At 49.5% G+C, this 26,115-nt stretch overlaps 2 protein-coding genes across 7 annotated transcripts in view; both read left to right on the plus strand.

Moving 5' to 3' along the window:
* Positions 1 to 12,912, plus strand: part of LOC108498332 (mucosa-associated lymphoid tissue lymphoma translocation protein 1-like) — a 31,759-nt gene extending 18,847 nt beyond the window's left edge. The window contains exons 16-18 of one of the 4 annotated variants that reach the window (XM_017816902.1): positions 2,928 to 3,053; positions 7,987 to 8,122; positions 12,544 to 12,912. In XM_017816902.1, the coding sequence (XP_017672391.1) occupies positions 2,928 to 3,053; positions 7,987 to 8,122; positions 12,544 to 12,584 (303 nt within the window). In that variant the 3' untranslated portion in view covers positions 12,585 to 12,912. The other 3 variants (XR_001875146.1, XM_017816903.1, XM_017816901.1) reach the window with 3 other exon arrangements.
* A 6,018-nt stretch (positions 12,913 to 18,930) lies between these two features.
* Positions 18,931 to 26,115, plus strand: part of ZNF592 (zinc finger protein 592) — a 34,288-nt gene continuing 27,103 nt past the window's right edge. Inside the window, exons 1-3 of one of the 3 annotated variants that reach the window (XM_017816946.1) lie at positions 18,931 to 19,154; positions 20,392 to 20,503; positions 23,162 to 25,482. In XM_017816946.1, the coding sequence (XP_017672435.1) occupies positions 23,170 to 25,482 (2,313 nt within the window). In that variant the 5' untranslated portion in view covers positions 18,931 to 19,154; positions 20,392 to 20,503; positions 23,162 to 23,169. Of the gene's footprint in view, positions 19,155 to 19,423; positions 19,508 to 19,899; positions 20,192 to 20,391; positions 20,504 to 23,161; positions 25,483 to 26,115 lie in introns of those variants that run through there. The other 2 variants (XM_017816945.1, XM_017816947.1) reach the window with 2 other exon arrangements.

Consider the following 26,115-nt stretch of genomic DNA (forward strand, 5'->3'; position numbering starts at 1 on the left):
ATGGTTGGGCTGAGCCCAGGGGGTCCTGAGGGCTGGGAAAGGCTAATCCCAGGTGGAAAAGGATCCCCTCCTCTGCACACACCTCCTTGAAGCTCCTTCCACGCCTCAGTGGGTTCCCTACAGGCCACCTGCCTTGCTCCTCATGCATCACAAAAAGGATTTTGCACCGTTTTGATGGCTTTAACCAGTTACTCCTCAGATTGATTTCTGTCCTGCCTAATTAAATTATTGTATTTAATCTGATTGAGGTGAAGAGCCATTCTGTTTTCCATGTTTGGAAGCAGATCTGGCTTTTTGAATCATGCATTCTTAGCCTGCTCTGCTCATATTCCATATTTCTTCCCTGTTGAGCCGTACCAGCTTCCTTGCACCCTTTCTCACACCTTTCCTAACAGACCACCTGCCCAGCATGGTCTTTCCTGGTGGTCTCCATAGTCTCCATGCCACCACTAAGGATTTAACTTGCTGCTCCTTTCTGCTAACCATCTCCCTCGTTTTCTTTAGTCCTTTTGCTGAAGAAGTGTAGCTTGATTGTGGTGGGTTTTTCAGCCCTTGTTGCTCGTGGAGGGACACTGCTCCTCAGTACATTGGGGTCACTGATGCAGCGTGGTGTATCCAGGAGGTTTGGAGCCTGATCCTACCTGTTCCCAAGCTGGAGCATCGTTCCCCCATGTGAGCTCCCTAATAATGCATGAAAAACGTGTGTGTGTGTGTGTGAGAGCAGATATTTGCATGCATCCACCCCACATCAGCAGCTCAGGGCAAAGGGGCACTCAACCGTGTGCTTCTGCCTCTGGAGCTGTCTGAAGAGGGTTGAGGAGACAAGAAAGGCACCCCAGTTCAGCAGTGGGATCCCTGTCCTTGTCCCACTGCACGGCGGTGCTGGCTCACACTGACCTCCAGTGGTGTCTGCTGAGGCAGCAGCACGTCCTCCCACCATCCTCCGACCGCACCGGCCCTGGCACCGGCACCACCTCAGACTCCCACAGAGGCCACCCCTGCACCCCTGGGACCACGGGAGTGCACAGATATCTGCAGGAGGGCTTCTGCCAGGATCCCTGTGCCAGCCCTCCCGGGGGATGCTGAGGGAGGTGGGGTTGCTGAAGTGCAGGACCAACAAAACCAGGCTGAACGGGAGGTTGCAAGCCCTGGGGAATGATCCCAGGAAGCTGCTTCGCTGAGGAAATGATAGTTTTCCCACCACTTGCCACATTCTGCTTATCAAAGGGATTTAACTGGGTTTGCTGTGTGTTTGGCAGGGATAATTAGGATGGAATTTTCTGGCATTGATCAATTTTCTTTAGTTGTCCCATATTCCCTGCCATCCTGTGTCTTGCCTGACTTGCATTTTACCTGACAAGCACTGTCTTCAGAGGGAGAGGCTGCTGTAGCACACGTGTAGAAAGGAACAATGCTGACAGCTAGGGCATTCCCATTTTTTTTCTCTATACTGTTTGAATCCTTACTTTTTAAAAACCTTTATGTTAGATCTCCTTGTTTTCCACTCACTTGATCTGGAGCTGTTTGACCTAATGGCCTTTCCAGTCACCCTTCCCCCCATTTATATAGAATATCTGTTTTTCTAGGCTAGCTAAAACTCTGGCCTTGCCAATTCCTGGGCATCATTTTCATTAAAAAATGTATTCCACCATGGGGAAAGGTTTATAAATAAGTACGAATTGGCTAAAAAAATTAATTCAGAAAATGCTTCTCTCCATTTTCTCCTACGCAGCCAGAAATGATAATGGAGAATGTGGAAGGGAATTAGTTTGTGGAACAGGAGGCTATGGAGGCTGGGAATTTAGCAGAGTGCAGATTCTTGTGGTTAATGAATTGCTGTAGCTGAGGGGCTTTGAATTTCGTGTGTCAGGGTTTTAATTGATCCCTTGAGATCAGAGCTATGGAATGTTTGGGGTTGGAAGGTACCTCTAGAGATCATCCAGTCCAACCCTCCTGCTAAAGCAAACACATCAGGTCGCTCCTTTCCCAGGTGAATGTCTCAAAGTCACTAGACTGGAGAGCTGTGTTCCTGTGGGACACAGCCCTGGAGAGCTGGGGGATTTTCAAGGATCCCGATGAACAGGCAGTCAAGCAAATGCTGCAGGAGGCCTGCATGGATGTGCTGGGGGCTCCTACCTGAGCTCACATGTGAAAAGGAGGTGTACAAGAGGTGGAAGCAGGGGCAGGTGATGTAGGACTGTAAAGATGTGATTCAAGCATATAGGCCTGGGGTTCAGAAAGCCAAAGCCCATTTGGGGCTGGATCTGGGGGAAACAAGAAGGGCTTCTACATGTATATCAGGACTCCCAGACCCCTGAGACTAGGAAAAAGGTCTGGATCAAGGGAGACTTACACCCAGAGGAGGAGGAGGACCAGGTCAGGAAGCACTAAAGAAACTGGATGTTCACAAATCCATGGCACCTAATGGATGCACCCACAAGTGCTGAGGGAGCTGGTGATGAGACTCCATTGGCTTGTGGTCCTCCTGAGGCCTGCCAGAAAGCCAGGAGGGCAGGAGCGAAGATCTGGGAAGCTGCAAGTTGGTCAACCTCCCTGTGATCTCTGAGAAAGCGATAGAGCCAATAACCCCTGAAGCCATTTCCAAAGGTAGCAGTAACAAGCTGACAAGTGCAGAGGTGGGGTTTAGCTTTCCCTTGCACAGAGATAAATGTTGTTTCTGCAGCCTCCAGTGGACCTACTGGATCAGTAATGGCACTACTCCTGTTCCACCAGGCCATGCACAGAGGGGTGACCTTGATGCCTGCAGATCCCAGCTAGTGTTTGGGGTCCAGCATTTCCTGATACTCTCCTGGCTGGAAACAAATTGCTGTGTGCAGAGAAGCAGCACTTTTGATGGGCACTTGTGCCTCAATGCTCCATGCTGATGCTGAAATTTCCTTGCATTTCCTCTTGTTTTCTTGACCCAGGAGATGGAGGCCGTGGCCATGCAGAGGGAGAGCCGTCTGGACCATGTGGAGACTCTGCTCGCCTCCGTGTACAAGCGGGAGGAGCTGGACTGCGTCTTCCAGCTCTGCGGACTTCAGAAAATTCAGGTAGGGAGCTTCCAGGTGCTTCTCTGCTGTTCTCCTACATCCTCTCATAACTGGTGCTCCCCATCCCCGTGGCTGCAGCTAGATGTGCCCCTCTGGCCACACGTCTGTGTCAGTGTCACATCCAGATTGATGTTAGAGGAGCTTGTTGATCTTCAAGGAACAAAAGCCGTCCTCTTTCACAGAGTCACAGACTGGCTTGGGTTAGGAGGGACCTTAAAGCTCATCCTGTTCCACCCTCCTGCCATGGGCAGGGACGCTTTCCACCATTCTAGGTTGCTCCAAGCCCTGTCCAACCTGGCCTTGAACACTTCCAGGGATGGGGCAGCCACAGCTTCTCTGGGAAACCTGTGCCAGGGCCTCACCACCCTCACAGGGAAGAATTTCATGCCAGTATCCCATCTAACCCTGTACTCTGGCAGTGGGAAGCCGTTCCCCCTTGTCCTGTCCCTCCAGGCCCTTGTCCAAAGTCCCTCTCCAGCTCTCTTGGAGCCCCTTTAGGCACTGGAAGGAGCTCTAAGGTCTCCCTGGAGCCTTCTCTTCTCCAGGTTTAACACCCCCAGCTCTCCCAGCCTGGCTCCATAGGAGAGGACTGTCCTCTTTCACCTCACCTTTTCCACCTCTGCAAAACCTTTCTGATTTACAGATCAGCCTGCAGAGCCTGAGCATGGATGCTCTTTGCTTTTGTGTTTTCTCCCCTGCTTGGCCCTCCCAGCAAACCTGACCCACAGCAGCTGCCCTGGGAGTGGGGAGAGGCATCACCCATCATAGCTTGCTCTGTTTTTCTTTGCTGCCTGGCCAGGAGACTGTTCTTTGCTCCATCAGCCTAGGGGGGGGTCAGACTTGCCCAAATATTTCACGTGAAGGATGTCTTCACTAGGCTGCGTTCTTGCCTGAGAGATGAGCTCATGGGCTGGCCAGGAGCTCCTGTTGTCAGAGTAACTCTTCCAAGCCTGATCCAAACTGTGCCTCTTTGACACATTTCAAAACACCCTCAAACTATTTAAAGACCATGAGAGAGGCAGAATTGCTGGTCCCCTGGCTTGTCTCTCCCAGCAGTGTGCACCTTGTTTCTACTTTGATTTTTTTCTCCTCCCCAGGAGGGACAGCCGGTGGGTCTTGCACTGAGCGCTGCTCTCTGCCTGGGTTGCTGCTGCCCACAGCAAGCTCCATTTGCTGAGTACGTGACGTGCCTCAGCATATGGCAGTGCTTTCAGTCCTTGATTGTTCCTGGAGCTCTTTTCTGAACCTTTCCCAACTGTTCTGCATTACTTTTAAGTGCAGACAGGAGACCTGGACCCTGCATTGCCTGTCAAAATCTTGTTCCATTATACATCTCCCTGCTCTATACAGCCAGGCATTTCAGGCACAGCCCCATGCTGGGGGTTTGCTTTCAGGGGTTTGGCTGCCATGGTTATTTTCTGATTTCTTCATCTTTTATAAAATTCTAAAATAGTGCTAGGCTGTGAACGGATCCCTGTGGAGTGCTGCTGCTTAAAGCTGTTGCCTTTTACAGTGTGATGTGGTTTCAGTTCTTAGCATCCCAGAATGGTTTCAGCTGGAAGGGACCTTAAAGCTCACCTCGGTCCACCCTCCTGCCACGGGCAGGGACATCTTCCACTTGAGCAGGTTCCTCCAAGCCCATTCCAACCTGGCCTTGAACACTTCCAGGGTTGGGAGTGGTTCATATCCCTCCCTTTCATGCTTTCCTCTCCCCTGGGCAATGATCCCAGCCACGGCCAGGATGGACATGGTGCCATTCCTTGCCTCCTCTCCTGCTCCCCTGTGCCAGCATCCTGGGCGTGATGCTCACAGTGACAGTGAGCACTGGGGCTTACTGATGGGGCTGACAAGATCCCAAGTGAGGTGGCCTGATTTCAGGAGCAGTCCTGAAATCCAGAATCCATGGCTGAGGCCCACAGACGTCATGAGCCGTGTGAGTGTGTAACAGCTTGTTTTCTCTGGCAGTAGCGTTGCTCCATCACGCCACAGCATGGGGCTGTGAGCCTGCTCAACAGCCAGCCAAGGCTCTCATGTCTGGCAGCAACAGCAGGAAAGCTCTGCTTCCAGTCTGAGTCTCCGATTCACTTAGCGTCCTCCGCTCTCCCCTTCCAGACGGATGTGGTCCTGCAGTTGGATTTGCATTACACCCAGCCGAGCACAAAGCAGAGGACTTGTGAAAGCCTGCGAACGACCCTCCAGAAATCCCTGCTGGGGCAGTTCTTCAGCCAGAGGAACGACTCTCAGCCAGACTCCCAGCAAACTCCTGCCGGCACAGGCAGTGTGTGCCTTCAGGACACACCAGACCCAAAGGGACAAGGATCCCTGAGGACAGGCTCTGGCCACAGCTTGCCCGGCAGCAACCCCTCCACCTTCAGCAGCGAGCCCGAGGAGAATGACGAGAGCGACCTGGGCGAGCTCTGCTCGGCGCTGCTCCGGGCTGGCCCCTGACCCTCTGCCCTGGTTTTAATTGAGGCAACAGCTCTTCAAGTGCTGAATCCTTCAGAATCCACAGCTGCCTCCCAGTCTCAGCATCACCCCGTCCCAGTGAGGCCAAGGATGCTTTCCTGGAAAGGCTTCTCCCATCTGCACCCTGTGGCGTGCAGGGCCTGAAGCCCACTGGGACTACCCCCAGTCCCACGTGAGCATCAGGATCAGTGGGGAGTCACTGTGGTGTCTGCAGAGGACAGGGCCACCCGGCCAGTCATAACACTGCCAAGGCACTGCTGCAAGTCAAGGGCACTGCTGGTATTTTCTGCCCGAAAACAAACGTTGCAGCATTAAATGTGATGAGAAACCCCCGAACACTACAGCCCCAGCTCCAGTCCCAGCCGTGGCTGCTGGCTGCCATCACACCTGTGCAAGGGACACGGGGCTGCACCAAGGGGACCAGGTGAAATGGTGTGAGCTCTCCCTGGGGTAACAGTGTCGCTTTCTTCCCATGCCTGTGTCAAAGCAGATGTTAAGTTATGCATTTATGTGTTTCTGAAGAATGTATTTATAGTTGGGGTGACAGTCACTTGCCAGGAAAAGGAAGTTCCATCCAGTGTGTGTTTAGGGGGGAGGCTGGTTTTCCACCAGGAACGGCTACCAGGAGTAGCAGGTACACTGACACCTGCCCCTTCCAGCATGGTCCAAGGGGCATTAAAGGGTGTTCAGCCCTGTGCAGTCCCCAGTTCCTCTCAGGTGCAGAGTGTCCTACAGGAGAGATGGAAAATACTGGGATTGATAAAGAATAACCTCAAAAAAGTTATTATTAGTGCAAATTGTTTTTTCTAAGTGCCTATCTGTGCTGTGGGCAACCTCAAGTACTACCTTTCATGGACAACCAGCTGTTCAGAGAAAGCCACAGGGTGAGCAGGGCCCAATGGACATCCTGGGTGGGCACAGTCCCCTCCCTGACTGCTACTGTAATATCTATTTGATAAAGGTGGTTGCTCAGTAAGGGCCTGGGAGGGTGATCCAATAGTTCCACAGGGGCCAGTGACCCCAGTGAAGTGTCGGGTCTCCATCCTTGATGGTTAGTTCACTCTGGACTGCAGAAGATGCTGGTGACCTGATCCAAGCTGGTGGGGGGCTGGACCAGAGAGCACTGGAGATCCCTTCTGGCTGTTGTGGTCCTGTGAAAGAAAGAGCTTGTAGAGCAAAACTTCTTGAGAGGTCAAGGATAGCAAAGTGGAGAGGGGGCCTGAGCTCTGTCATAGTTTAAAAGAGGGTTGGAGAGAGAATTTTCTTGGTTTTGCTCTCCTTCAGCAATGAAGATACATCCCTGTCTATGGTGTCTGTTACAGCACAGAAAAATCTGAAATGTTCCTTCCAGATAAACCATCCTACAAGTGCTGGAAACCTGTCCAAAGAGAACAGAGGAGGCTTTTATTCTCCTCACAGTGAGTAGAGCCAAGGGAAAGAAGAGGGGCCCCATCTGGCTGCAGACTAGAAAGTCTCTAAGGCAAAAATGTAAAGCTCAAAAAAATAAAAAGGATGTAGTTTAAATAAGATAGACTGATAGAGAAGCTAAACCAGAAAACAATAAACTAGCTGCAGGGAGAACCAAAGATCAACTCAACACCAGCAGCCCCTGAGGACAGGTCATCAGAATGGCTCTGCAGGAATTTGGGAAGAGCTGGGGGGTCTTGTTGCCTCTGTGAGGATTATACACACCCTCCTGTACTGTTGGGGCAAGACTTGTTTCTGGCTCACGTTATCATGGCAAATGTCACCTCATGTGAATGTTAATCTCATTCAAAGCCAGTCTTTCTTTTTTCTGAATAAAACACTATTGGTGTTTTTGAATGCACAAAGCTTCACGTGGTTCTGAGTTAACTGTGTTCATTTTCCCTCTAATTGCCAGAGTGTGACTCAGTGTTGACCTACTGGGGTTTTATGCTTTCAATTCTAGCTTCTGGGCTCCTATGTGTGAGCATTGTTTCTTTTTTTAGGTAACTGAAAGTATTGATATTTGGATTTAGAAGGTGGATCAAATTACTAGATAGGATGAAATGATGTCAAGTGAAATGTGTAGATGTAAAAAGTCGGGATTCATTGTGATTTATCCATCGCCTTTGTAAGTGTGGCTCTTGAGTGGCTGGATCAGCCTTAGTGGTCCTCCTGTCCTGGTGTCAACCACAGCGCTTGTCCCTGTCCCCAGCTCTCCTGTTCTTTCAATGAGACCCTGCAGCCAAGCCCAGGGGAACTGCCACATTCCCATGCCCCTCAGATGATGGTGTGTTATGTCTGGGAACATCAGCTGAACTGAAAAGGTGGAGTTTGATTGTGTCCTGAGCCTCTGGCCATGACAGCTGGAGTCGTTGTAGGAGAAGGTGAAGCTGTGTCTGGCTTCATTCCCCGCTCACATGTGAAATCCAAACTCCTTCATGGTGGTTAAACTGTTGAGTGCCTGTAAATTTTCCTGTGAATCTGTATTTCCATCTCCCAGCATCCAGGACAGACAAGTCATCCCAGGATCACCGTGTGTCTCTTGGCCACGTCCTTCCTGATCTGCAGCCTTGGGCTCCACAGCTCTCTGTGCTGGCTGGAAGGGTGGGAAGGAAGGAGCACCCAGGCAACAGCAGGTAAAGTGGGACCAAGAAATCAGCTCCAATTTATATTCCCTCTCTGCCTCCATACCTTCCACAGCCATCACCCTCCACTTCCCTCATTTCTGGGCCAGTCTGTACCCAGAGGCTGCAAACAGCTCAGCACTCAGAAGCGTTTCTGTAGGTAATACAGGTGCTTCCCTTCACCCAAGTCTATATTTTCTTTAAGAGGCACCAAGTGAACCGAAGCTTTAAAACAATATGTGATGAAAATAGCAACAGCTAAATGTTTCATAATTTTATTTTTAGATAGGTGCCCTTCTTTTCCTCTCTGCAAGTGCAGATGTGTTGAAGGAAAGGACCTTGGACAACAGCCTGATAACGCTCTCCTTCTGCTACAGAATTCATTTGGGAGGCAGTTCTCGGTTCACTTGCTGAGGTTTGGCAGTTTCTGACAAAACAAAGCAAGTGTACCCAAAAGGATTGAGAAAACAAGGCAGGGGAAATCAGGGAATCTGGGAAATGCCATTTCAGTGTGTTACTGGAAAATCATGAGCCTAGCCACAGTCAGGAGGTGTGTTACATGTGCCCTGGCAGATGCACCCAAGCCTGGCACCCTTCTGTTGGCAGCAGGTTCCTGAAGGTTTGTTCTCAGCTGGGTTTTTTGTGACCAAAGCAAGGAAAAGGTAGATTTGTCCCAGGTCAGCCACTCTTCAGTCTCAGCCAAAGAGAGAGAGAAGCATAAAGGCAAGTCCTTCATTGAAGGAGTAATTTCTGGGAGAAAAAAATCAATATGGGACAATGTTGAGCCATTTTACTTACAAGCTCACTTAACTCATCACCTTTTTGGAACAAATCCTTCTCTCTCACATGAGTGAATTTGAATTTACTCTTCAGAAGCTGCTAGGTTCTCCTTATTTTCCACTTAGAGATTTTCTGTGATCTACAGAAACTGCCAGATCATTTCCTACTCCATATTTCAGGGCAGAGCTCGTGGTGCTGTCGATGGAATACACCTGCAGTGGAATAGAACATACAGAGGGACAGACAGGAAAACTCTGAGATTCAACAGTGCAGTTTTGGTCCTCTTCCCCTAGTTTTTGGAATTAGCTTCTTATACAGGCAGGAGAGGTCCTGGAGGTGTTGGGTGGCCATTTCTTCCCAGGGAAGAAAGGAGCTTCCCAAAGGGCAGGTTATCATGGTCTCTGGCAGTTACACTGCCTTTCATGTGGACAAAGAGTGAACAGAATGATCTCTTGCACTAATTTGATACAGGAATTGCCTTTTTTCTAAAATGCTGAGGATTGCTTTATTAGCTGAGGATCACTTTTGGAACACCAAGTACTGGCAGTCAACTTCCTGTGAGCACAACAGGACCATGCACAAGATACAAGGAGGTAGCAGGCTCAGGACTAGTGAGGAGGTCTGGAATCCTTAAATCCAGGTGCTGCTGTCACAGACAGCCTTTATCCATCATGCTTTGCACATGGAGACGCCCACAGCTGTGCTCTCCTCTCTCCTAATGCTGGCAACCGTCCTGCTTCCAACAGGAGGTTGGACTGGGTCCCTCCCAACCAACGCTGCTGGGATTCTGCTACCAGAATATGCTCGAAAGAGTGTACATGTTCTCACTGATTCTGAACAGCAAACTGCAAGTTCCAAGACTCCATTTCAGTGAAATATCCCTACTCCCTGTCCAAAAAGCAAACAAGGACATTGGCTCATCTTGGCTGGTTCCAAAATTTATGAAACTAAAAACTTATGGCAGGGCTAGAAAATAAGGGAAAGGTGGTAAAACAGTTCATTTGAAAATGTCAGGTGGTTCAGACTCCATTTTTCCAGGCCTCTCCTTCAGGTGGATGGTTCACAAATGAAACCAGAAACATAGTTTTAAACAAAAGAGGTGAGTGAAGTGATCCACTGCCAAGTCAATAAACCCAAGATTATTCAAATTTAAAAGGAGCTGAACAGCACTGACCTGCACTCAGACACACTGCCCCTCTGCAGAGAGCTGGGGCACCTCTGGAAAGCAGAGGCAGGAGCAGGTCTGGTGTCTGCAGACCAGGACTTTATATTATTAATGGTGAGAAATTATTGATAGCACAGCTTCTTCATGTTGTCCCAGAGTTCTCTATCACAGATTATTTCAATGACTGTTTTGCCATTGTTACTAATCACTTGGAATTAGGTCTGTGACATCATGTGGCAGTGAAGAGAAAAACATCACCAAACAAATGAGAATCCTTGAAGCGCTTGAAGTTGCTTCTTATCTTCACAGTTTGGATAACCTTTTGCATAACAAGCAACAATTTCAAATATATTGGTCATATCACCTCCTCAAAGAGATAGAAGACACCCTTTGAAATTACAGAGCAGACTTCATGCACAGGAGAAGAGCTGACGTGGTGTCACACAGTAATGAAGAGCCAATGTCTCTTTGATAAAACTGTCTTCACAGAGTTGGATTTTCTTGCAACGGTGTCAGGAATAGTTGAAGAGACAGACGTGTTATTAAGTGGTAAAAATAAACAGATGGAAGAGACAAGTGAGAGATTTCAGCTGTGACTTTCCAAAATGTTTCAGCAAAGAATAACATCCTCATTTCCATTCCCTACCAAAGATGGAAAATAGGAGATACTTACCCACGGGCTGCATGGTCGCAGACCCTCGGCAGTAATGGGGCACCCACTGTAACACTGGACCCTTGTCCCTACCTGCCTATAGGGTACATGAGATGGGGCAGTTTGGGGGCCTAGAGAGGGGTGCTGGTCCTGACCTGCTGCTCTTCCAGATTCAAAGTGACCATCATGGAAAGCATCATTGCCTGACCATGTGTGTGCACTGACTGCATTCGTTCCAACTGGGTATTGTGGCCTAGTGTTGAGATCCCAGCCTTTATATCCTCCTCCTTCTCCCACTCTCCCTCTCCCTTCCACAGAGGTTTTGTCTCACCCCTTCCCACTATGGAGGATGCAGCAGTTTGGCCAGGGCTGTGCCACCACCCTGCCCAACCAGGGGAAGGACAGAGGACAGGCAGGATGGAGATATGCTCACGACAAGGAGATCGTCACTTCAGGAAAGACATTGAGGTTTGGGAATGTGTCCAAAGAAGGGAAGGGAGCTGGGGAAGGGTCTGGAGCACAAGTCTGATGAGGAGCAGCTGAAGGAGCTGGAGGGGCTCAGTCTGGAGAAAAGGAGGCTCAGGAGGGACCTTCTCACTCTCTGCAATTCCCTGACAGGAGGGTGGAGCCAAGTGGGGGTCAGGCTCTGCTCCCAGGGAACAAGGGACAGGATGAGAGGAAATGGCCTCAAGTTGTGTCAGAGGAGGTTTAGATTGGGTATTAGGGAAAATATCTTCATGGAACAGGGTGCCCAGGGTAGTGGTGGAGTCACCATCCCTGAAAGTGTTCAAAAAATGTGTAGATCAGGCACTTGGGGATGTGCTGGCCTTTGCAGTGGTCAGTTAATGGTTGGACTCAGATTTTAAAGGGCTTTTCCAACCTTAATGATTCAGTGATTCTCTGAGGTGTTTCATCCCCTGGACTGCACTGGTTGGAACATCAGCTCCTGCAGATGTGACACTGAAATAGGGTCAAGTGGCAGGACTGTGAGCGTGAAGGCCTTGGCATCTGGGGTCCTCACCACAGCAAGGCATGACAGAAAGTCCTCTTTTCTGTGGAGTTGATGGGCAAGAGGTGTTGCTCCCAGACCTGGCTCCTGCCCAGCCCCAGACATTACTGGAAGAGCAGAGGGCAGCTTCTGCTGTGTCACCGCAGCCATCACCTGGCTGCCTCCCTTATTCTTCTGTGTCACTTAATATCAATTATAAAATATTAAATCAGATAAATACCTTTGACCTTTCTGGATGATAAGAAAAGACATTGTTCTGCCTCCTAAAATGCCGTTGTTTTCACTAGAAAATGCTAATGGGATAATGTAAAGGTTATTTCAGCCTCCTCTCAAGTCTGGAGACGTGGCAAAACAATCACGATGCCCTTTGTTTATGCCTTTTTAATGACTGCTTTTAGCTCCAGGTATCTGAGGCCTCTGCATCTTTTCAGGTGCTCATTTAGGGAGTCTTTGGGCTGCTTTTGGGGGGAAACATCCCAGGGAATGTAAATGTGCTTGTAATATTAGGATTTTGGAGGAGAGCTGGAGTGGTGGATACTAGGAAAGATTTCTTCCCTGAATATTCTATGGCATAGGGAGATGCTCCAGGAGAAGGTGAGACATGCTACAACCCAGACAGGCCAACTCCCTTATTACCTGTTTCCTTCCTACCCCAAAGCTGTAGGTTATAATTTTAGTCTGTCTACCTCATTGTATTTTTACTCTTTGTCTTCATCAATGCTTTAATGAGCCCTACTCAGCCCTTTCACAGGAAGAGGTTTTATAATCCACAATGCAATAAGGCTGCTTATTCATTCTTGGCTCCTCTCCACTATTTTCCCTCCCAGGAAATGCTGCTGCTTCCCAGTGCTGCAGCACTGAGTGTTGAGCCCATTTCTCTGCTGCGCTGCCGTGAGTCAAGATGAGTTCAACCTTTGGAAAATTGTTTCTTGAAGGCCAGAGACATTTGTTTGTCCTGTAGTTAAACATCTTTCACTGACACATCGGAGCCACCACAGCCCATCGTTTAGTGTCCTGAGTGACAGCCCAGTGTAACTGAGGGCCTGTGGATATCTAACAGGATAAAAAAGGACACAAAAATGCTCTAATGTTCACAGTTAATGGGGTCAATGGAGGCCCACGATGGAAAACTTCATTTTCAGATGACTTTTGACTGTTCTATTACAGTGCTTTCTCAACACAGTCCCTCGTGGTTTTAAGGCATAAAAAGAATTTTCTCCTTAACAATTCTTAAAATTGTTTTCTTTTTTTTTTTTCTTGAAGAGCCCAATTGTCACATCCCCTTATAGTTTCCTATCTTTCTTCCTCTTTCTCTCAAAGCTTGGTTTGCACAAAAGGTATTCAGCATCCTGCACCTCTTATGAGACCCTGTGCCCTAATGGGGTTTGGATCAACCTGGTCTAGTGGAAGGTGTCCCTGCCCATGGCAGGGGATTGGAACAAGATGGTCTTTAAGGTCCCTTCCAACCCAAACCCCGCTGTGATTCCATGACTCTATGATACACAGTATTATTTTGTTCTTTCTCCCAGTCATCTCTACCAAAAAGTCATCAGATGAGATAGTCTCTACTGTTAAACCATAAAAACATGACCTTTTGATGCCACAACTCTCCCATACTTTGTTGACTCGTAGCCCAAATTTGCCTGTTCCCAAGGAGATGTGACTTGGGAGCCAGGCATTGACAGGCCCTGCAGTTCCTGTCAGGCTGCAATTCCTCAGTTACAGCCCAACTCTGGTCAGAGGCTGCTCTTTTTTCCAGGGACATATGAGTCTGAAGGCACCTTAATACCAAAGGCAGAGTGGAGGCCAGTTCAGCTTTCTCAGTCTTATAGTGCAGGAAAAGCCTCTGGAACACACAGACACATCATCAGTTGTCTCGGTTAAAGCCAGGTTTGAACTTAAGGACAAAGCAAGGTGAGATATCATGTGTGAATTCCCAAGGTCCTTCTCCCTCTAGGGATAAAAAACAAAAGTTCTGGAGAAGAAGAGAAAGAAAGTCACTGGCACACATTTGCTCAGGGGAGACACACGGGGGATACCAGCTCCTGATGCAGATGCCATAGTATGACAGGGTGGAGATCAAACACAGGATTTTTTTGCCTCACCCGTGGGATTCCTAGGAATTCACAATGTTTGGAGAGCAAAAAGACAAATCCTTTAGTTGCTAGCTATCCTCTTGTCCCTAGTTATAAAGAAAAGCCTCTGCCCCAGACTGGGCAGAGTTTAAAATCCAGTCCTGCTCCTCAGTGCAGGCTGTGGGATAAAGCCTCAACATGTGCCACCCTGCCTGGGGCTGGACCCACCCCACTGCAGATTAAATTGCTCAGATGCCTCACAGTCCACTGGAGACCTTTCCAGACCTTTCCACTGTGCTCCAGGAAGGATCATCAGGGCTCCTGTGAGCACCTGGGAAAGTGCCTGAGGTAATTTCAACAGCCAGGAGCAGAACAGGAGTGCTCAGGTATGAATGGGCTGGGGCAGAAATGACATGGTCAGTCAGGGGGCTGTGCACCATAAGCCCTCACTTCTGACCTATTTTATCCTTACTCTAGTACTGGAATTAGCTTCTGTACATGATTTCAGTCCTACATCTTGTTTTAGGGCTACATTGCCCTTAATCCTTGTTTGACACCTGGAAATATATCCATACATTCTCCTAAATGCCTCTAGTGCTCTGGGAGATAATTTGCATGCAGAGCAATTTCACCTACTCATCTCTTCTTTCCTACCTTACCTCACTTCAGACATGATTGTGTTTCCTACCTTACTTCAGACATGGTCATGTTGGCTGCCTGTTCCTCCTGTTAGGATAAATATCTCTCACCTCTTAGCTATGCCTGCACCACACACCTTGGCCACCACCTGCAGTCCTATATCTCTGTTTTTGTGAGCGTGCAAAGCACTCTCTCAAGCTTTCTTGGGGAGGCTTTTCAAGATACAACTGCACTGATATTGCTTGGAGGGTGCTACCTGCAATTTAAGACAGAGAACTCTCACGGAATTAACTCTTCTTGCAGTTTTCTCAAGCTTTGGTTAAACTTTCTAGCAAAGTTCAGGGGAGTTTCCAGGAGCAACATGGCGTATGTGGCTCGATGCCACTGATCTCCCTGCCCCAGCAGTTCTTCCTCTGGCTGGATCCCACCTGGGAGCCAACAGTCTTCACTTTTACCCACACAAACATTTGTGGGACTATGTCTAAACTGAACTCAAATCCTGGGGTCACTTTTGGGCCCCTCACGACAAGAAAGACATTGAGGGGCTGGAGCATGTTCAGAGAAGGGAAGGGAAGGCACTTCAGCTGGGGAAGGGGCTGGAGCACAAGTCTGATGAGGAGCAGGGGAGGGACCTCGGGGGGCTCAGCCTGGAGAAAAGGAGGCTCAAGGGGACCTTCCCACTCTGCAACTTCCTGACAGGAGGGTGGAGCCAGGCGGGGGTCGGGCTCTGCTCCCAGGGAACAAGGGACAGGATGAGAGGAAGTGGCCTCAAGTTGTGTCAGAGGAGGTTTAGGTGGGATATTAGGGAAAATATCTTCATGGAAAGGATGGTCAGGCATTGGAACAGGCTGCCCAGGGCAGTTGTGGAGTCACCATCCCTGAAGGGATTTAAAAGATGTGTACATGTGGCGCTTGGGAATGTGGGTTAGTGGTGAACACTCCAGTGCTGTGTTAATGGTTGGACTCAAAGGTTGTAGAGGGCTTTTCCAGCCTAAACAATTATATGATTCTATGATGAGGGATGATTCAAAGTTTAATTTCTTCCCTGAAGAGGTTTACAAGCCTGGATCAGTCATCTCCAGTTCACAGAGTTGTCCCACTGCCACCACATGGGGCAACTGGAGGCACAAAGGCAAGAACAGCTCAAGGCAGCCTTGCCACCCTGGGAAATGCATGGGGAAACCACAGTTGCCCTGGCCACTGCAGGCCCGAGGCTGCAGCCACATGAAACAGGAGAGGATCTTGATAAAGTCCTCTTGCCGTAGCCTGGAGCATGGGAGTGAGTCCATTTGGAGGCAGCTGGAGAAGAAAAAGTCCTCTTGCCATAGCCTGGAGCATGGGAGTGAGTCCATTTGGAGGTAGCTGGAGAAGAAGAGGGGCGCTGTGAATCCTGCTCCTGTTTAGCAATGTGAACCCTGCTCATGTTCAGCAGTCATGTAGCACCTCACAAGCGTCACCACTACTCAGGCAAAGCAACACAGAGCCCAGGGGCGCAGAGGATTGCGCAAAGGGTCCTTGCTTGCCCAGACCTTGGAGCGTGTCCATACTGCACCAGAGCCTGCAGTTCTCATGGGTGAAGAAAACTGGCTGTCTGGAAATTATTTTCCCAGTTTTCCAGTCGAGCAGTAGAACAGGTTTGGTATTGCGCTAGTGATATGGGCAACGTGCATCCTTGGCGCTTCAGCAGGGTTTGACTGCAACCTCCCTGCAAGAAATCTGCCTATCTCATCACGTCTCCACCTGGGAATCCAACAAATTCCAACAAGTGGGATTTAGAAGCATAGCGGGGCATGAAGCAGTTCTTCTCCAATAGGATTTTGCCACATTAGTGTTCTTATTCCTGTTCCCAAATTTGCTAAGATACACAGCTTTGTTCCCTTCAATTTGACTCAGGAATTTGAGGTCAGGGCTCCGTGGTTGCAAGAGAGTACCATGACCAGTACAAGCTGTCTTGAGCATGAATTTGGAGTAGAGGCAGGTTTTTACATGTTCATGGTGGATCAGTACAGAGGGATCTTCCATGAAGAGTTACATCAGCTCATCCATATTTGTTTCAATAAGGAAAAAGAGGCAGAAAAATCAGTTTAGGGCAATGCAGAAGGCATGCCCTGGGAGCGAGGGAGACCAGACAGCCAAAGCAATAGGTGTAAATGGTTTTAAATGTATATAGAAGACATCTGTGTAATTAATTACCCTGATTTAAGTTGCATGGCTTTTTTGTGTGTGTAGATAATGCTGAAGGCTATGCTGTTATGTTAGAGGAATGTTTGTGTCTGGGGATTCATTCTCACCCTGCCAGTAATAAACCTTCCCTGGAGTTTCTGAAACATTAATTATAGTTTTGTAACACACAAGTTTTGCAACCAGTTCAAGGTAGTTCCCTCTAACACTGACCTCTGACAGAAGCAAATGAATCGCTGATGTGAAAACTGACAGTTGCCTGGGCATGAGCACTCGAGACTTTGTGATGTTTGTATTGTAAATAAAATGGGTCTCACCGTCCTTGCCAGCCCGCCTGCCTACAGACACCCTCCGACACAGCCAGCACCTGGGAAGAACTATTTTCCCTCAGCCAAAAAGCAAGCACCAACAACCCCAAGCAGATTAAGAATTAAAAGTGAAGGTCTCAGATGCAGCTGGACATTGAGAGTATTTCATCCAAGGCTTTCCCTCTCCGAGGTGCCACCAGGGCACAGGGGGTCCCGCTGACGCTGCTCCAGCTCCAGGAGGCTGCTCTAGACATCAGTTCCTTAGACCCACATCTTTTGTCCTCTCCACATCAAAGCACAGAATTACACAGTGATTTAGGTTAGAAGGGACCTTAAAACCCATCTCGTTCCACCCCCCTGGCCACCTTCCACTAGACCAGGTTGCTCCAAGCCCCCTCCAGCCTGGCCTGGAATAATTCCAGGGATGGGGATTCCACAACATTTACAAAACAAGCCTAAAGGGACAAATTTAAACTTAAAAAAAAAAAAAAAAAGAAGGAAGGGTTTTTATTTCCAGATTTGTCAAGTCACCACATTCAACTAAAAATAAGAAAAGGAATTGATTTTTAGATGATGCAGAAGGATATAGACTCTCCTCAGTGCATTTTGTGTCTCTGCTGTCTTGAGAAAGGGACCAAGCCACTCCAGGGCTGCCTCTCCTCCTTGGCCATCTGGGATGGAGCTAAATTCCCACTAGCATTATATTTCTTAATTAGCACAATCCTTCAAATTACCACAGCTTTCCTGCAAGCCACAACTTGTTCAGGACTGTGACAGCTCTTAGTAATTGTGTAACAAATGTCAGCTGTCTTACTAGATACAACTTAGAGCTTTTCACAGAGATGTGCTAAAATTACAGGTTAACAGTTGCAATATTGAAAATGTTTCCTTTTTGTGACTCCCTTTGTGCTTTTGCTGGTTTGGAGAAACTGGCTATCGCCTCCAAAAGGAGAAGGGTGATGACACTGATTCAGAAATCAAAGATGTGAAGCTACAATGTGTCAGTTAGAAAAAAAGAAATTTTTTTGCCCATGGGATTGATGACAAATAAAAGAATAAGTATTTAACCAGATGAGAAATAGTTGAGCAATGCTGTACACCCAGTAGCAGGGGTAGGTGGTTAAAATGCCAGGACATAGGAAAGAAAACCTCAAGAAATACTGTTTGTTTATTTATTACGATGAGAGAGTGACATATTCACACCTGGATACAAAATGCTTCAAATCCTCTCAGAGTAGTTGAGGTTGGAAGAGACACCTTCTGAGGTCATTTGGTCCAGCCTCAAGCAGGGCCACCTAAAGCTGGTTGCTCAGAAAATCCAGACTGCTTTTGAACGTCTCCAAGGATGAAGACTCCACAGCCTTCCTGGGCAACCTGTGCCAGTGCTTGGTCACCCTCACAGGGGAAAAGTGTTTCCTCATGTGTATCAGTGGGTGGGCTCCAGTCCTGTCTCTGGGCACCACTGGAAAGAGCCTGGCTCCATCCTCTCTGCACCCTCCCTGCAGGTTCTAATAGACATGGATGAGCCCCTTTTTGAGCCTGCTCTAGTCCAGGATGAACAGTCCAAGCTTGCTCAGCCTTTATTCATACAAGAGATGCTTCAACTCCTTCATCATCAGCACCTTTATCATCCTCTTGGCTCTTTGCTGGACTCAGTATGTCCATGTCTCTCCCCAAAAGGGGACACGGTTGGAGGATAAACATTCTCTCTCTCATCCCCCAAGCTTGTCATAGAATCATAGAATGGTTTGAGTTGGAAGGGAACTCAAAGCTCATCTCATTCCACCCCTTGCCATGAGCCGGGACACCTTCCACCAGACCAGGTTGCTCCAAGCCCTGTCCAACCTGGCCTTGGACACTCCAGGGTTGGGGCAGCCACAGCTTCTATGAGCAACCTATGCCAGGGCCTCACCACCCTCACAGGGAAGAATTTCTCTGTAATCTCTAATCTAAATCTACTGTTTTAGTAATTTCGATGCAGAAGGCATCAGGTTATCAAGGATGGAAGCCCTTTGTAACCCTTGCTGACTGATCCCAGACATCTCCCTGTCCGTGCTGTGTTTGGAAACCGCTCCGTCACCTCTGCAGGGATCGGGGTGAGGCTGGAGCTCCCCGTATCCTCGCTCTGGGGCACGGGTCAACCAAGTGTAACTGCGGGCAAACCGCACCAGGGACACAATGACGAAGGAGTTTAAGACAGAGCGGTGACTGAGCCGTTATCGGGGCAGGTTTTGGGTGAGGAAACCTCAGAAAAGCGGGAGCGCGGGGCCCGGCGGCATGAGGGGGCGGCGGGGCCAGGCCGGGCCCGGGGGCGCCTCTGTCAGGAGCCTCCCTGAGGCGTGGGCGGCGGTGGGGGGGTTCGGGGACGGCGGGGCCCTGTGGCCGGGGCGGGAAGGGAAGGGAAGGGAAAGGAAGGGAAGGGAAGGGAAAGGAAGGGAAGGGAAGGCGGGGCGGTTCCGCCGTGCCCAGCCCGCCCCGCTCCGCCCCCGGCCCCGCCCGCCGCCGCCGCCGCCATGTTGCGGCCGTTGGTGCCCGGTACGGGGTGAGGCCGCGCGGGCCCGGCGGGCCCGGAGGAGCCGCCTGCGTGGGTGAGTCCTGCCCGCCCGCCCGGGCCCGGCCGCGCCGGGACCGCCCCTGCCGCTGCCCTCCGCCCTCCCTCCCTCCCGCCGGCCCCGCGGCCGGGCGGTGCTGCCGCCCCGCGGGCAGGGCGGGCGGCCCCGCCGCCGGCGCACCGAGCCCTGCGCGCCCACACCGGCTCTTCCGGCCCGCGGGGCCGCCGCCTCCCCCCGGCCCCGGCTCGGCTGCGGCGCCCGCGGCGGTCCGGCCCGGCGGCGCCGGCACAAACTAAGTTGGGCGGGCGGCCCACGTGCGGCGGGGCCGGGCCGGGCCGGGCTGTCAGCGCGGGGGGCGGCGGGGCCGAGCCTTTGTCTCGGGTGGGGACGGCGTGGGCCGGGGCCGGTGCAGGGGTACCACGGGCCGGGCGAGCCCCCCGCGGCCTCGCTCGCACCGAGAGCCGCACTGGGCTCCTGAAACTTTCACGGGTGTTACAGCCCCGGGTCCTGCCTGCCACTGAGCCGCCCCTCCGGTTTAACCCCCGGCCTGCTGCGGCTGCCCCGTGCCCGTCCCCTCCCCGCAGCCCTGACAGCCCCTGCGCGGCCGGTGCCTCCTTCCCCTGCCCTCCCCGCGCTCCCCGGCTCCTGCTATCCCTGCCTTCCCAAGGGATTCCCGTGGCTGGCAGTCCCTGCATCTCCTCCCGGAGACACCAGCCCCGTGTGAGCAGTCCTTGGCAATGTTTTCCTTTGTACACTGCTGTTTTGGAGAATTATCAATATTTATTAGTGATAATGTTCATGATAAATAATCCCCCACAGCAGGGGGGTTGGAGCTAGATGGTCTTCAAGGTCCCTTCCAACCCAAGCCGTTCTGTGATTACTTTCCTTGGTGTAATTGGGTTTTCATGCTTTCCTACTAGGTGGCAATCTCAAACCTCCTCCCTGAACAGTATGGTACACACTGGTTTGGGAGCTGCAGAGCATCTGCTTCCAGTCTCCAAAAATCCCTGGGAATAGCACTGCTAGCTAAAGGTTTGTATGGGGTTTGTGGGATGCGGGTCCTGTGGTGCCTCTCCCCGACTTGCAAGCTGATCCATGACACAAGGCCCTGGGGTTTCACACCCTTCCTTAGGGTTTTTTTGCATGGCTTGGAGCCTTCTAGGTTTCCTTAGCTGTGGAGAAACGTGCTATAGTGAGTTTGGATTTGCACATTGAAATACACGTGTTCTACTCCCTAAGTCCTTCTTTGCTCATTTTATTCACCTCTTCTACTGCTTTGCCAATCTCAACCTCCATGTTTTCATTAGATTCCAAGCTTGGGGTTTAAGTCCTTTGCACAAGAAGGATGGAGTAAGGACAAAGGCCTTTACTTTCAGCTTTCCTCCCAAGCTAGTTTACATAATTTCCTTTAATATCCTTTTTCTGTTTGTTGTCTGTGAACAGAGATAAATTTAAAATTTTTACTTAACACCATTTATGTCATTTAAAAATCACTTCTATTGATAAGATGCACGTTTTCTAAAATCTGGTTCAAATTTTGCTTTATTTTGAGAAATTGTAGCTTTGTGTATGACAAGTTTAAGATGCAATTTTTTGGAGAAATACTTGAGTAGAGACTTGTGCTCTCATGGTAGCAAAGAGAGTAAACTGGCCTTTTACAGAACTCAAAGATGTACACAAAGCTTCTGAAAATGCAAGGTTTCTTCCAAGGAAAGGGTATTTTGGGATGCTGCAGGTACCTGGGATTTATTTTGTCTCGGATTTTAAAACGCCCTCGCCTGAAGAGGCGGAGAGGTGTTCCAGAGTGGGAAGGGGAAAATCAGGAGTGATTGGCAGGCTCATTTATCTCTGTATAGAGCTCAAGCATGCCAGGTTAAGGATGAAGTGTCTTCCTTGCAGAAGGATTTGTGTGCCAGAAATTTTGGGAGCTGCATGGTGCCTAGCTGTCTCCCAGCTGGCACAAGATTTCCCACCCAAAGGAAGGGGAAGTTTCAGGTCCATGCCTTTGCCAACTGCAGTAATCTGTGATGTTCCCAAAGTCCTTATCGAGTGCTGGGGATGTGGAGCGTATGGATAATCTGGGCTTCCAGGGATGTCACACCCAGCTGCGCTTCCTTGAGGGATGTGATTGTAAATTCTTGCACAGCCCTCTGTGGACATTCATATTTGTGGTTTAATTTAAGAAAGAGTTTAAGCTCAGCTACAGCGAGCCACTCTTAAGCCAAGTAAATCTCCATAGAGTGTTTTGCAGTAGATTAACCAAAGCAGCACCTCTGGGACTTGTCTGGAGGCATGGCTGAGCTAAGGCTCAAAGACCACTGTGTCCTTGTGCTCCAGGCTGAAGTGATTTCTCCTGGCTGGAGAGTTGTTCCCCATTCCAGCAGCCTGACCAGAAGGGTTGAGCTTTGTTTGGTTTGAATGTGACGCTTGATGAACTTTTAAACCCAACTGTAAATAATGAGAGCAGCCTTAAATCAAGGGCCTTTTGGGAAGGCATCACACAGCTTCTCTCTCTTCCTCTGTCTTGTCCCACGATCCTCCTCTCTGCCTGCACCTCTGCTCCCAGCTCTTCCCCCTTCTCCTGGAATCCTGCCACCCTCTCTGTCTCCCTCTCTTGCCGCTGGCTTTGGCAGCTGTTGCAGCCCAAGTCAAGTGAGCGTGGCAGGACTTACCTTGCCTGTGGGTGCTCCTTGCCAAGCAGGAACTGGTGCCCTGATAGTTTTGTTGACACTCTTCAGGGTTTTTTTTCCCCTCCCCTACATACAGCATACATCAGTGCACATACATTTGGGCTTTAAATGGAAAACATGTTAAATGAATGGGAAGTCTCTGTATTGCACCAACTTGAAAATGTTTTGATTTAACAGGGGAAAAACAGTATCCCTGACATTAGTGAACACAAATGTTCGAGTGACTGTGCTGTCAGTTTTCATTATGCATCTCATCAGAGCTGATTATTGCTGTAGTAGGTCACAGTGTTGAGTGTCCAAGTCCCCACTTCCCTTCTGGAGGGCTTAGGAAGAGATTGCTGGCTGGGAACACCATTTTTTGTGATGATTTGGATACAGTCCTTTATTCTGTCTTTGGGCAGTTTTGCCTCACATGGTTACCTAATTAAGGATTGCCTCTGTTTCAAATAACCCTGCTTGGACCTGCAGTATTGAAATATTTACTGAAGACTTCTATTATTTAAATTGCTCGGAGTAGGGAGTCATCTCACTTTTCAGGCCTGTTTCTCTTGGGGCACCTGTTTGCTCCTGCCTTCCTTCTTTGAAGGACAACTGAGTTCTTCAGATGTGAGAATCTGTTGAGAGATCTGCAGCAATTAGCTCTACAGAAACCCCAAACAAACAACAAAAGCCCCTGTACTAATGTAATTCAGAACCTTTTCTGTTGAGGCTCATGACAGCAGCTGGTTTTGGAGTAGTGATGCACCTGACAGGTTGAAAAGATGTCCCCTGCATGAGCTTGGTGTCTTGTAAAAGGTCATGCTTGTACCAGCTCTGCTGCTGGGGATCCCAGGAGAAGGGGATGCTGTCTCCTACCATGCTGCTTGGGAGCAGCTCTGCCCATAACTGGCGTTTGGGCAGCTGTGGTTTTTGTCACAAATGTTGATGCAAATGAGTCTTACAAAGTTTGTCCAGGGGGGAAATGTACCTTACAAAGTATTTATTGTGCTTTTAATTGTAGCTTTCATCATGGGGGACATGAAAACCCCTGACTTTGATGACCTCTTGGCTGCTTTTGACATCCCCGACCCGACTAGCCTGGATGCCAAGGAGACCATCCCATCAGCTGGGGAGGAGAGTGAGAATCACCTGAAGTCGTCGGGAATGTGCATCGATGAGAACGTTTCCTTGTCCCACTCTCTGCCTCCCTCTGATGCGCCTGTTGTGAGTGTGATCGTGAAGAACACGAGTCGCCAGGAGTCCTTTGAGGCAGAAAAGGAGGGGAATCACCTCGGAACCGGTCTGTTACACAACGGGTTTCGTGGGTCTGATCTGCCAGCAGAGGCTCATGCTTTAGTCCATAATTATGGCAAGTTTGAGTCAACTTTTATTAATGGTGACAGCTCCAGAGGTTACTCTGATAAACTGGACCAATCCAAGTCAGAGCCTTTGCCAACATTTAGTCAGTTTAGCCCCATTTCCAGCCCTGAACCGGAGGATGCATTCAGAGAAAACAGTATTGGGGATAAACCCAAACATGCCCAAACTCCCTATTTTCCACCACCTTCAATGTATATACCGACAGGAGCTTCAGTCCTGGATCATCTTAGGAAGGTGCCAGAGCCTGAATTAAGCATGTTTGATCAGTACTGTAAAAAGGAACAGAAGATGGAAATCCATTGCCAGCCAGAGAATAGGCTGGAAATGAGCAGGAGAGAGCAGGACAAAGCAGCAGAGAGGTTTGTGGAGTCAAGCAAGGACTTGGTAGATAGCAACAGCTTCCTTGGAGAAGGCTTGGTGTTTGGAGACCTCCCTCGCAATAATTTAGGAGACAGTAAGGGGTCTGTGCCCGAGCTGAACGTGTCTTCGTCAGTCCCACCTCGGCAGAGGTTAAAGCCAACTCATTCCAAATTGTCATCCTGTGTGGCAGCATTAGTAGCTCTTCAGGCCAAAAAGGTTGCATGTATTCCAAAAGGTGATCAGCCAAATCTTACCAAGGAACCGGGTCCTTTTAAAGATGGGACAAAGGGAAGTCCAAAAATGCCCAAGTCACCAAAGAGTCCCCGAAGCCCCTTGGAGGCGGTCAGGAAGGCCAGCAAGCAGCCTGAGAGTCCTCGTAGTGTATGCAGTGACAGCAGTGGGAAAGGCTCTCCTTCCATGGCAGCTGGCTCTCCGCCAGCTATTCCCAAAGTTAGAATAAAGACTATCAAGACATCCTCTGGTGAAATTAAAAGGACTGTAACGAGAATTTTGCCAGAAAACGATGAGTTGGGCAAATCTTCAGAAGAGTCACCTGCGGAAACCTCCTCTGCTGAAGAGTTTATCAAATCTTTCCCATCCCCTGACACTAGTGCAGCTATGGAAAGTGAGGCTGGCAGGAATTCAACCAAAAATGGGGCTGCTGTGGCTATCCAGCTGTCAAACGTAAGTCCTTACTCAGACAGTATAAGGATGGATATTGCAAACAGCACGTGTACCGTGTCCTTATCTCCACTGCCAAACTGTGGCAGCGGTGCCATAAAAGTGGGTGTCAAGAGGCAGCAGCAGGGTACGGTGACGCAGCCGTCCAATGCCACCACCTCCTCCGGCCTTCTTCCCAAAGCTGTGCACTTGGCAAATCTCAACTTGGTCCCCCACAGTGTTGCTGCTTCTGTTACGGCAAAGTCGTCGGCGCAGAGGCGGAACCAGCCTCAGGTGACACAGATGTCGGTGCCGCTGGTGCACCAAGTCAAGAAAGCTGCTCCCGTTGTCATGGAGGCATTCCACAAAGTGCTGCACAGTGCCAACCCGGTGCCCATATATACTCCGAACCTCAGCCCTCCGCCTGACACCAGTATTAATTTACCTGCCTCTGGGTATTGTTGCCTGGAATGTGGGGACTCGTTTGCCTTAGAGAAAAGCCTGACTCAACACTATAGTAGGCGAAGCGTTCACATTGAAGTCATGTGCACACAGTGTTCAACTATGCTCCTTTTTTTTAATAAGTGTAGCTTGCTTAAACATGCACGAGATCACAAGAGCAAAGGATTTATCATGCAGTGTTCTCAGCTGCTCATGAAACCAATTTCCATAGACCAAATGTTTTCACTTTCTCCTGCAAGCTCTTCAGCCTCTCTGGCTCCTCAGACTTTGCACTCATCCTCTCCTCCACCCAAGTCCAGTGCTGCTTCAGGAGGTGGGGTGGGGATTTCTGTGAACACTCAGCCAGCCTTGCCTCTCTACCCGGACCCACAGAGGCTAATCCGTCATGGACTTAAGTGTTTGGAGTGTAACAAGCAGGAGCAGGATTATGCTTCTTTAGCAGCTCATTACCAGAGAACCTCAGAAGATAATGAGAGACTGGTAAGTCATCATTTTAATGTTGTTAGTTAAATCTCTCTGAGTTTAAAAAGATTGTCCTCAAGGGGAAGAAAATAGGCATGGTGGTGGCAAATGAGTCACTTAGCCTAAAAAAGTGCTTGTGGGGAGGATTTGGGATGCACATGAGCCCAGAGGTGTGAGTGTGAAGAGGCACTTAGTGTTGCTTGCTTGCCCTCTTTTTACCCTTTGCTAGTAAAAAGAGCATAGTAAGGAGACTGGAGATCCTTGAGTATCAAAGGAAGCTGCTGGAGATCAAAGGTCTTTTGGATGAGGTGTGCACGAGTGCTGTAGGGGAGGATCAGCGGAGCATTATCTGAAACAGGTTTTTGTGCTCTAAGCGTGGCTGGAGGAGATCTGACACAGTTTAATGTTGCCTTTCCTGGAACTTGTGCCAGAACCTTCCGTGTAATGCTTTGCACATCGGGTGCTGTTGCTGCAGCGTGGTCAGGTGTGTGTTGGGACAGGCCTGTCCGAGAGCCGAGCCCTGTGGCACGGGGGATGGAGGGCTGGTTTGGGCTATTTTTGTCCTTTGGGTAGCGGGGGGATGAGTGGGTGCCATGATTGCATAGAAGGATTCAAGAGCCTTGTTAATGGCTTCCTGCCTTCCTCTTGTGC

This window comes from Lepidothrix coronata, unplaced genomic scaffold (assembly GCF_001604755.1).
Source record: "Lepidothrix coronata isolate B3197 unplaced genomic scaffold, Lepidothrix_coronata-1.0 Scaffold58, whole genome shotgun sequence".
Taxonomy (NCBI): Eukaryota; Metazoa; Chordata; class Aves; order Passeriformes; family Pipridae; genus Lepidothrix; species Lepidothrix coronata.